General features: G+C 37.6%; 1 protein-coding gene across 1 annotated transcript in view; it reads right to left on the bottom strand.

The window, feature by feature from the left end:
• Window positions 1-12,213, bottom strand: part of LOC126249774 (uncharacterized) — a 50,758-nt gene extending 38,545 nt beyond the window's left edge. Inside the window, exon 1 of the mRNA XM_049951458.1 lies at window positions 12,112-12,213. Coding sequence (XP_049807415.1) covers window positions 12,112-12,178 — 67 coding nt within the window. The 5' untranslated portion in view covers window positions 12,179-12,213. The remainder of the gene's footprint in view (window positions 1-12,111) is intronic.
• Window positions 12,214-12,604: the final 391 nt, after the last annotated feature.

The raw sequence follows: 12,604 nt of genomic DNA, 5'->3' as shown, positions 1-12,604 counted from the left end.
TGATTCATCCCATAAGGCCACCTGTCACCACTCAATGGACGTGCAGTTGCAGTTACTGGCATGCAAATCCCAGCCTTCATTGTCAAATAACAGTCAGCTTGGGTGGCCCACATGTAGCAACGTTCGCTGAGGAGACACTGTTGGTAGCCCCTTGGTTCACCTGGGTGGTCAGCTGCTCAACAGTTGCATGTTTCTTTGCCTGTACACATCTACATATCCATCATTTACCCCTGTCATCTATGACCCATGGTACGACATACTTGCCTCAGTGCCTGTTTTGGATAGTTCCATTTTGCCATGCATGGTATACTTTAATCACATGGCATGCAAATGGTTGACAAACTTACCCATTTTGGAAATGTTTCCACCTTAGGCCTGAAAGCCATGTTCATGCTGTTTTGGATGCCAGATAAATCGCTCTGTTTCCACAGTATGGAAACAACTGCACTGCTTCCTGTGTCTCCCTTACACGTCTTATCTACCTTCCACTGCTAGTGCTGCCACCTGCCGCCTACAAGTGGTTATTGCACATTTATTTCGAACATAGGCAGTGGTCACATTAATGTGACTGGACTGTGTATAAGTAATTATAACAGTGTTATTAACATGCTTGTACCTTTTGTCATTTACTACAACAGAAAAACTGTGTAGATGTGATTCAGACATTAAAAGTCATGAAAACTACCTCCAACAAACAACAAAGTTATGTCAACATGTTACATACATTTATTCAATTAAATCTATGTCGTATTGTCCTGCCTCTCATTTACAGAAGTACAGTTTGTTATGTTAGATAATTTTCTATTTGTGGGTAAGCAAAGCTACAGAAAAAAAATCTTAATAGTCATAATTTACGTGGTGCTTCCTGAGATAGATCATGGAAAGCTTAAATAAACAATTACTTGTAAGCTGTGATTCCTATGTAGCTAAAGTTCACACAGTTTGGTGCCACTGTTAACAGGTTAGTGAAAAAGGAGGCTGGGATATCAATCATGGGAGAAAATGATTTAGTTGTGGAAGAGAATGAGCGAGTAACATGCGAGTTCAAAATTAACATTCTGATGATCACTACCACAACACAACTTAGAAAAATGGTAAAAAACATTGAAGTGTATACAAAATTGGTGTTGAACACTTAATATATGATTAATCAAATTTCTGTTTAAAAGTATAAAAAATTATACACAATCTCAAAAATAGAACCTTCCCGTAGATTGAACACATTCCATGCAGAATTATAAACTTGTGTTTGTTCATAAACATAATATGTACAAAAAATATTTCATATGGTGATGTAAAGAGACACCACGTCCCTTTCTAAAAATGTGTGTTGAGTGGGAGATTCATAACTAATATCTTTCTTTATTGTGCTGAAGTTACGATTAATATTCTTTTTATGTCATTATTAAAGCTCATGAAAAGAAAGATGACAGGAAATATCTAAATATTACCATCCAATTTACTTTTTCTAAATATTTTAAGAGAGTAAGTTACACTTAACAACTCTCATATTAAATCACAGTTTTGTTAAGTTGCAGACAGGCACAACTAAAAGACACTTACATACAGCTTCTGGCCACAGCCTTCATCAGCAAAAGAAAAATAGACACCATTCAGACACGCAAATAAGCACATCTCATGCACATATGACTGCCAACTAGGGTAGCTTGGGCCAGAATGCAACTGTCATGTGGGATGCAAGCAGCAATCTGAAGGGTCACAGGGAAGGGATAGTAGTGTCTGGGTGGTGGGAGAGATGAACACTGTCTGGTGGAGTGTGCAGGGACTAGAATGCCAACACGTGCAGTGCCAAGAGGCTAGGGGGCAGGGAGGAGTGAAAAAGGAGAGGAGTGGGGAAAGATAGGTGGGTGCACTAGCAGAGGGTGGCATTCAAAGAGAGTGGGAGACAAGAATGGGGAGGAGTTGATAGGACAGAGGGGGTGGAAACTACTGGCTGGAGGGTTTGGGGACATTGTGTTACTGTAGGTTGAGGTGGGGAAAACTACGAGAGCGGAAAATGTGTTGTCAGGATAACTCCCATCTGCACAGTTCAGAAAAGTTGGTGGTGTAGGGGAGGATTCAGACAGCTTGGGTAGTGAAGAAGCCATTGAAATCAAGAATGTTATGTTCAGCTGCATGTTGTACCATTGGGTGGTCTACTTTGCTCTTGGCCACAGTTTCATGGTGGCCGTTCATCCTCGTGGACAGCTGCACACTCTGCCAGACAGCGTTAATCTTGTCCACCACCCGTACCCTCCCTGGCCCACCACATTCCTTCTTGCCTTCCACGTGATAGTTGCTTTCTGGCCCGAACTGCCAGAGTTGGTGGTTGTGTTAGAATTGTGTGTGTTTTCTTGTGTGTATGAAGGGTGTTTCTCTCTTGCTGAAGAAGGCTGTGGCCAACAGCTTTATGTATGTGTCTTAATTGTGACCGCCTGCAACTTAACATGTCTTCTTTACAGTAAGTAGTGATCTATGTGTTCCTACACTGTTGATATTCATACCTGAATTTTCCATTGTTTGAACTGAATAACATTTAATTTAAAATAATTGCAAACTGTAGTGATGAAAATTTTTGTTGTTGCTGTTAGCAGGGGGGGGGGGGGGGGGGGGGAATGTTGTGACAGTAGAGAAATCACAGAGGCATTCCCACAACACTCAATTTTGGGCCCTGTCCTATTTCCTGTATGTGTGAATGACCTTCCACTTATCACATATCAAAAAGGGCTCATGTTTACTGCACAGGACACACATGTTAGAATTCACCAGAGAAATTGTTAGCCAACAAAATACATTATTGTTAATGTTTTCCAAAGAACTAATAAGTAAGTAGCATATCTGCAAATGAACTCTCTCTTTAATTAAGAGGAATATAGTTCTGTACAACAAATGGAACAGTAATTTCATGGTAAAAAAGAAGTCAACAAACATGGTAAATGTTCCAAAGTTTTGAACTGAATATGTGGTTGAGCTTCTACAATAGCAGAGTTCAGCAAATACAAAAACCACTAACCACCCTTAAAATTAAAAAGAAATCATTGGATTCTGTGATTCTGATTGACTGCAATGAATGCTGATGAACTGTCAACATTGACAATGTTTTCTTTGGTATAGCTCAAAGCAAGAAAATAGACATTTACCCAGTAACAAATGCTTTCTCTGATCAAGATGGACAGTTAGGATAAATAACAGTGCCTTACAGTTTGGATACTGGATAATGCAATGTAGTTGAATTAAGTCGGGTGATGCTGAGGGAATTAGATTAGGAAATGAGACACTTCAAGTAGTAAAGGAGTTCTGCTATTTGGGGAGCAAAATAACTGATGATGGTCGAAGTAGAGGGGATATAAAATGTAGATTGGCAATGGCAAGGAAAGCATTTCTGAAGAAGAGAAATTTGTTAACATCGAGTATAGGTTTAAGTGCCAGGAAGTCGTTTCTGAAAGTATTTGTATGGAGTGTAGCCATGTATGGAAGTGAAATATGGACGATAAATAGTTTGGACAAGAAGAGAATAGAAGCTTTCGAAATGTGGTGCTACAGAATAATGCTGAAGATTAGATGGGTAGATCATATAACTAATGGGGAGGTATGGAATAGGATTGGGGAGAAGAGAAGTTTGTGGCACAACTTGACTAGAAGAAGGGATCGGTTGGAGGACATGTTCTGAGGCATCAAGGGATCACCAGTTTAGCATTGCAGTATTTAGTATCGTAGAGGGAGACCAAGAGATGAATACACTAAGCAGACAGAACGCAGCAGAAATGCCGGGATGGTTCCTTTCAAAGGGCATGGCCGGCTTCCTTCCCCGTCCTTCCCTAATCCGATGAGACTGATGACCTCGCTGTCTGGTCTCCTTCCCCAGAACAACCAACACTAAGCAGATTCAGAAGGATGTAGGTTGCAGTAGGTACTGGGAGATGAAGAAGCTTGCACAGGATAGAGTAGCATGGAGAGCTGCATCAAACCAGTCTCAGGACTGAAGACCACCACAACAACAACAACAACTCGGTGGAAATCTGAATAATTAATGATTCCATGACAAATGTTTTTAAGAATAGTTTACAAAAGATGACATAGGATGAATGAACCAAATGCTAACATAAAACTTAATGCATTCCATGATAAATTCATATTATTTGAAAATAGCTTCCCGCATGAGCAAACCTGAAAGGGCATTAAATAGCCATATAAAAAAACATGGATCACTAGAGGGATTAAAATATCTTGTGTAAAGAAAAGGGAAATGTAGCCATTGAAAAAAAAACAAGTAGGGGTCTGCAGTAGTTGCACATTACAAAAACTACTCAAAATTGCTAAGAAAGATTACTGGAAAATCATAGAACACACACAATGTCAGAAATCAGTAATTCTGACAATAGTGTTAAGGCTATATCAAATGCAGTGAAACGAGAGCCAGGACAACTAGCCACAGAACAAGATAACGTTACTATGAACTGAATGGAAGGGCTATAGATGACAAGTCAAAGGTAGGAAATGAATTTTATGATCATTTCTCAAATATAATAGAAAGCACAGGGACAAAAATTTCATGAGAAAAATCACTGCAGTACACTGAAAAAGTAACTCTCATAAAGTGCAACCATATGAACATATCACTGACGTCTCTTCTTGAAATCAAGAAACTTAAACATTCTCTCAAAAATAAAAGCTCATCTGGTTTTGATGGTGTTTCCAATAGAGTATTAAAGATTTGTTCCCATATAATTAGCCTGGTCTTATCCAAAATATGGAATGCATCACTAATTTTCCAGACAAACTGAAATATGTCATTGTTAAACCTATCTTTAAGACATGTGACGAGAGAGATGACAACAACTAGCAACCTGTTTCACTGTTATCATTTCTCAAAATTTTTTAGAGTGGTGATGTATTCTAGAATAATATCTCACATTAGCAAGAATGATATCCTCAGCAATCACTATTTGTGTTTCAGAAGGGCTGCTCTACTGAGAATGACACTGACATGTTCACTCACCAATTTTACAAGCATTAAATAATAAAATAGTGCCAACTGGTATTCTCTGTGACCTATCTAAGGCACTTGACAGTGTGAATCACAGTATTCTCCTAGATAAATTGAAGCTTTATGGGACTGGTGGTATACTCAGCCAATAGATCTTATATCTAAAGAAAAGAATGCACAAACTTACACTTAGTAATTCAGTCAATAAAGTTTGGGGACATAATTCTGACTGGGGAGAAATCATGTATCGAGTTCCCCAATGCTCAGGCTGAGGACCACTATTGCTCATCATATAGTGAAATGATCTTCCGTCTAATATTCAACGAGCAGACTTAGTTCTTTTTGCAGATGTCACTAGAATTGTAATGTCACATATAGAAAAAGAAGAAATGGTAAATAAAGTTCTTAAAAGTATCACTGACTGGTTCTCTGTGAATGGTCCCCCCCCCCCCCCCCCCCCCCAAATTTTAAAAAGACACAACATATTCAATTCTGTACATCTATGGGTACTACACCAACGATAAGTGTAATACATGGTGAGGAAACAATAAATAGGGTTAAAACTTCAAAATCCTTAGGCGTCCATACTGATGAGAATTTAAATTGGAGAAAGCACATTTTGAAACTCTTACACCAATTTACTTCAGCCACATTTGCACTTAGAATCATTGCAAATCTTGGAGAGAGACAAATCAATGGTTGACATATTTTGCATATTTCCATTCAATAGTGTCCTATGGAATACTGTTCTGGGTAAATAATCTTTACAAAAGACCCACAAAAATGGGCTGCAAGAATAAAATGTCGCGCTCACACACGATCAGCTTGTAGACATCTGTCTAAGGAGTTGGGCATTCTGACTATTGCTTCAGAGTATATTTACTCCCTCCCTCACAAAGTTTGTTGTAAATAACCCACACTTTAAAAGCAACAATTATGGACAGAATTATAATACCAGAAGGAAAAATGACATTCATTACTCCACATTAAGATTGTCTTTAGCATAGAAAGGTGTGCACAATGCTGCAACAAAAATTTTTTACCACTTACTCAGTGATATAAAATGTCTGACATACAGCAAATTAAAATTTGGAAACAAACTGAGAAAGTTTCTCCTTGACAACTCCTACTATTCTGTAGAAGGCTTTCTATAACTGTAATGTGCAGAAGGTAGGAATTACTACCTCAAATCTTAGAATTGTTCAGAATATAACCATATGTACAAATTAATTTGCAATGTGAATGTAAAATAACTCATTTCACATCATTATGATCTATCATACAAAATGATCCATGGAACACATAACTAACTAACATCAGCACACAAGACAAGACCTGAAGACATGGTAAGGGCACTTTAGTCCAGACTGTCTAACACTTTTTCTATGGCTTGTTAATCAAGTCCACATTCAATGGGATTAAAAATGTTCAAAATTAGCTTGCACATATCTTGCTGCTACTCTCTGAGCACCCTCAAATTCTGAAACTGGATATGATTTGGCATGGATTCCACACACAGTGACAAAATTAGAGGGAGACCCAACCAAGGAACAGTACTGCTCTTCCTTTTACTTCCATGAGCAGCTGTTTGGAAAATGGCACTGTTTACCTTAACACACATTTCATATGTATATCCCAATACAGTCTTACTATCATATGTCACACCCAGGTACTTAAACCTAGTCGACTCTGCAAGCAGTTCTAGATTCTGATGAAAATCTCTCTCGAATTGTCTGAAGAAGAAGATTACTGGCTATTTCTTTTTAACATTGATACTCATCTCACCATCACCCTCCCAGTTCTGTTGTGGCAAGCTCTTTCTGCACATATTTTTCTATCTGCTGATTGCCGATTCCTACAATCAAACACTCTAATACTGAGTGGTTGTAATTAAAGTGCAGCTACTCATGGCGGTTCAGTGTGAGCTGTACTTATCGTATGGCAGTGAAACTTGGTAGATACGGTAAAGTGTTAATACAGAAACGATTTACGGCGGAAAAAAATAGTTTCAATTTTGGCCATCAGCTGCAAATTTGGTGCTGTACACTGTTTTTATAATGATATCACATCCACACTATTGTTTGAGAAGCTATAACGTGAGTGAACAGAACTGCCACCAAGAAGAGAGACTGTGCGTTGTTAGTGAAACTGTTTTTGTGCACCAAGAGAGTATTGCCAACTGAAAAGTTTGTGAAGAGCCCCAAAGTCATTAAATGGTTTAAAGATGATAACAAAATTCAAAAACCTGGGCGAGCGTGGTGTGGCACCTGGACGACGTCCCATCCCAGTGGAAGTTACTAACAAATTTACTGTTGCTATAACTGAATATGCAATAAGCACACCAGGAACTGCTAATGCTCATGTTCATGAAGTGTCACGAGAACTGTCCATCCCACAGTAAACAGTATGGAATGTTTTGCAGTATATTTTCCACCAGTACCTGTACAAGATCCAGACCCTGTAGCATCTGAAACCTCATGACCCACAGCAACGTCCTGAACTTGCTCTTTGGTTTCTGGCAGGGATCAAAGTTGGTAACATGTGACCAAGTCACATTTTACACTACAGAGTGCAATGAACACACAGGCCTGCTACATTTAGAGGTACTGTTAAAGCCCGTGTTGTGCACAAAGAGCTATTGTACTCGCTGTGTGTGACTGTATGAAGTCTCTCATACAATGGGTGCAATAGCTCTCACAAGCATCTTTTTCTCAGTTCATTCTTCTTTGAAGAGAATACACCCAGACGGTCTGTCAGGTGTACTGTGACTACTGCATGTTATTGAGACCTCTTTTAACAGCATGTGATTCATGTTTTGGAAGAGCGCAACTGTGTGGAAACCAATGTTTTCATGCAAGATGGGGCAACACCTAATGTCACAAGCCTACGGGAAGATCTGCTTAATGAAACCTTCCGTCTCCTGATCTGAATCCATGTGACTTTATGGACACAGCATCTTGTTGATGTCGCTGGTGCTCATACTGAAAAAATTGTTTCGGCAGCTGTTAATAATAAAATCAACATTATGCGTTTCTCACTTGTTTGACCTTTTCTGCCCATGTCCGGTTCCTAATTCATTACATATGGAACCATTTCTGTACATCTTTCTTGCATTCACAGAGCCAAATTTCCACTCTGTGGCCAAAATTGAAACTAATTTTTTCCAGCATTAATGCATTAGAATACCTACAAGGTTTGCAGCCATATGATAATTACAGCCCACACTGGACCTCTGGGAGTAGCCGCACTGTAATTATAATCACTCAGTATATGAGTAGGTAACTCAAAACACACACACACACACACACACACACACACAATAGTGGATCCAGTGCACATACATATAGCACCTCTAACACTATTTCCACTTTCTCTGGAATTTCTTCCTGTCAGTCGCCTCCATTTTCTGCCCTATATGAAGGCCTCTACCCTGTGCCAAAATGGCACTTTCCATAAGGAAGATAAAATTTATAAAAAATTTCCCACAATCAAATACTAAGTTCAACACTTTGGAAAAGTCTTTTAAGTCACATTTACAGCATCACTTCTTTTACTCTAGTGAAGAATATTTAAATGCAATGCATGAAACATATTGTACAGATATTTAAATGTATGAAGTGAATTACTTGTAATTTTAAATACGTATTCCACCCATCTAGTTTGATCCATGAAGTAAGGGTGTTGTGGAGTCATTACAGCGCGGAGTTTGAGTTGGTTCTGTCTGTAGATGTCGTCGAGTTGTGTTTGATGGCACCCTCTCGACATTTGTTGGTGGTAAGTAAATTTTTTTTTTTCTACGTTTCTCGAGTTGTAATGTTTTGTGTACTGAATGTGTTTTAATTTATGTAGGGATGTTTAACTTTTGAATTTTTGAGGTGGTGGGTTTTTTTTTTTCCTTCATAGTTTTAGGCGGTGGTTTTTTCGTATCAATAGTTATGATTGACCTATATAGGTCAAGGGAAATGACAGATTCCAATTTTCGTAGTTTTATAAGTAGGTATTGGTGTGTTGGCATCATCAGCTGAGGTCAAGGGAAATGTCTGATTCCAATTTCCACAGTTTTTGCTGTAGGTGTTGGTGTTTTCGTACCATCAGCTGCAGTTGACCTATGTAGGTCAAGGGAAGTGTCCGATTCCTGTAGATTTTGTAATTTTTTTTGTTCATCACTTTATGTGTTTTGGGTTCATGATGTGTGTTTTTTACTGTTATATTTAGCTTGCCCCCTCCCTAAAATCCCCAATTTCCTGCGGCTGCCCTGTTAGTTTGATTGTATTTTTGGAGGGAGATGTTACTGTCTTATTTATACGTATTCTAGTGTTTGTTGCCATAGTGACATCATATTGGAGATGCTTAGAATAACCATCTCCGCCATATTGACGTCATGGGTCAAAGCAGACGGGTGGAATCTCACACTTCCGTAATACTAGAATCACTTTCATTTCTATACATCTAAAATTACTTGTCCAATATCTTATGCATAAGCTGCTTTTGAAGCTAACAGGGTACAAAACAGTAAAACAGAAAGTTCAATGTTTGGGAGTATTAATAAAAAATTAGGTTGGAAAATATTGTTTAAGTAAAATAACAATAGTTCCAAACTCAAACTTCAATCAAATTTGTTTGAAGGATTTATTAAACTGCAGCGGTAAAGCATGCAAATGGGCACGAGAGTAGTGTTGGAACCAGAGTTTCCTTTGTGTGGCAAAGTGGACAGATGGTTTGAGGCACACTAGATTAAACATGGATCCCAGCTGATGGGAGATTTATAGGAAATCTGCATTACATGCTAGCAAAAGATGAGATTTGAAAATGTGATAAGTTAGATGATGATGTTTGGTTTGTGGGGCACTCAACTGCATGGTTATCAGTGCTTGTACAAATTCCCAACCGTTGCTCAGTCCAATCTCACCACTTTCATGAATGATGTGAGAAGTTAGAAGTGATAGCAACCAAGACATGGTTCAAAGTTTTGAAGTGATGTGCAGTGCACATGTCAGTTTAAAGTAAGTTTTCTTTCTTTGTGTGTGTGTGTGTGTGTGTGTGTGTGTGTGTGTGTGTGTGTGTAAATTCTTCTATTAAGTAGAAGCAGTTGTTATTCAGAAATTCTTTTAATTTGTTTTTAAATACTGATTGGCTATCAGACTTTTAATACTATTTGGTGACCAAAGATTTTTTGTGGCAGCATAATTTACCCCTTTTGGTGAACCCAGAATAATGGAGATCATTCTTTCTTCTAGTGTTGTAGCTAAGCAATTTGCTATTATTTTTGAATTGCAGTGGGTTATTACCTGATTACATGCTTTTATGCAATAAATGCCTTTCCTCTTAATGACGAATTACCCCAAAATATGACACCATATGAAAGCAGTGAATAGGCACAGTAGGCTAATTTACCAATACATCTATCACCAAAATTTGCATTAACAATAATAGCATAAGTAGCTGAACCCAAATGCTTCAACAGATCATCAATGTGTTTTCACAAATTCAATTTCTTATGAATGTAGTCACTCCGAAATTTCGAATATTCTGCCTTAGCATCAAACTTCTCTTCAACATCTATATTTATCAACAGTGTTACGCCGTTTACTGTGCAGGACTGTACATACTGTTTTTTCTCAAAATTTAGTGAGTCCATTTGCACACAACCATTTAATTTTCTGAAAGACATTATTAGAACTTCCTCAGCTAATTCATGGTTGTTTGATGTGATTACTATACTTTTATCACCAGCAAAAAGAACTAGCTTTGCATTTTCCATCAAACAGTAATAGGCAAAGTAAAGTCTGTGGTTTCAAAACAAACCTTTGAGTTGATGACTTAAGCATAAACCAATAAAGCAAACAACGTAAGTTTTTGAAATTACACACTGATGTTATTGATGAAATTAAACAGCATAGCAAATAGTTTCAGCAATAAAAGTAAGTGGCATCTTTGGGAACACACAATTAATTAAATATATTTTGCACATTTTAATTCCCTTGTGGTTTTAGGCATTTCATCTCCTCAGTAAAAGTAGTTAGAACCACGTTTGAGTTGAAGCATAGGCGCTCATTAAAAGAATCATTAACAACTGTTTCACAGCATTTTTGTGCCCTATCGGCACTATAAGACTACACACAAGTAAGGATTACAGTGACATTACTTTATGTAAAATTATCCACTGTGGAAAGTCTATATTGTATTCAACACAATCGATTTTTATCCAGGTTGCAGTGACATACTGTCACTCAATCACTTCAATAAAACTACATATCTACTGAAAAGAAATAGTTCGCAAATTAAGAAAATATGTTCCTAACGAGTTACTCTGTTCATTAAGAGCACACAAGACAATCCTATTGATTATGTTACCTGACTGATGATTTAGTTTATGATTATCGAATGGTATGTCATAAAACAATTCCATACTGGATCTCTAAATAATTCAGCAGCACCAATAAAACCACTTTATATTCCCTGCCTGACATCACCTTACTTTAACTTAGCGCCCTTAACTAGTGCTTACCCAGACATCAGATACTTCAGCAATCATAAAAGTAACTGTATGTAGGAAATTTACAAGGTTGCCAAAATAATGGAAAACACCACCTTTGAATAGTTTTACTGATGCTGTAACACTACGTCCCACGGTTTACTCATGAAACAACGATGAATCTTTGTAGTAACACTGTTTAACAGTATTCCACCATTGAGATAGTCTGTAATTATCGTCGGGATTTAGTACTAACTCGGAAACTGCCCACATCACATGAAACAATTTATTCACTTATCAGTGATGAATCTTTCCAACCAGGTTTGCGCTGAGTAAATGTATTAAAAATCGATTACTTCGTTGTGTAACCCACCGGTTACATATTTTTAAGCATAGAATATTAATAGCAGCCAAATATAAAACCACGCGGAGAATTTCTGGAGATATAAACACACTTTCCGCTGTAATTAACAGTTCTGTATGTACGCAGGAGGAAAGAAAAACAGTTAAGTTCAGATGTTCGTTGTTGGTACTTAATTTCTGCCACCTAACTTGAGAACCTATAATACTAAACAAGCCTTTAAATGGTTTGTAAAATGAGCACTTACAACTAAAATAAACTTTTCTTAGGACGTGAAATTCTACTTACAGGTTCCCCGTACAAACAAAGATGTTATACATTGAAAAACAATAAACCAATGTCTATACGATGTCATTTTCTGCCACACCCGCCGTTCACAAGCTGCTCTCTGTCATAACAATAACTCAACCAAAGATATCTACAAAACATTTCGCTTCGTAGACGAAGAAAATCTCTGGTTGGTGAAACAAGCCATAGACAATAAAGATGACTGAACGGGAAACTAAGAATTGTGAATTGTGATTTATTAATCTCATAACGTACATAATACAAATCATTTGATTCAGGTACAGGAGGCATGTCAAAATTCCAGTAAAAGTTCACCACAAATACAGAAGAGCTGATGTTAACGAACAGCACCCTAACAATATTAATACAATTTTGTTATATACACATACAATAAAATCTAACACTTAATTACCTGTTGCTCAAATTACCATGTCATCCTCTAGGAATTCTTCTATTGAATAGAAGCATCACTTCCACAGAATCTAATATATCC

Source organism: Schistocerca nitens, chromosome 3 (genome assembly GCF_023898315.1).
Source record: "Schistocerca nitens isolate TAMUIC-IGC-003100 chromosome 3, iqSchNite1.1, whole genome shotgun sequence".
Taxonomy (NCBI): domain Eukaryota; kingdom Metazoa; phylum Arthropoda; class Insecta; order Orthoptera; family Acrididae; genus Schistocerca; species Schistocerca nitens.
Note: the sequence above shows the minus strand (reverse complement) of the source record. Positions and strands in the feature narration are given on the sequence as shown.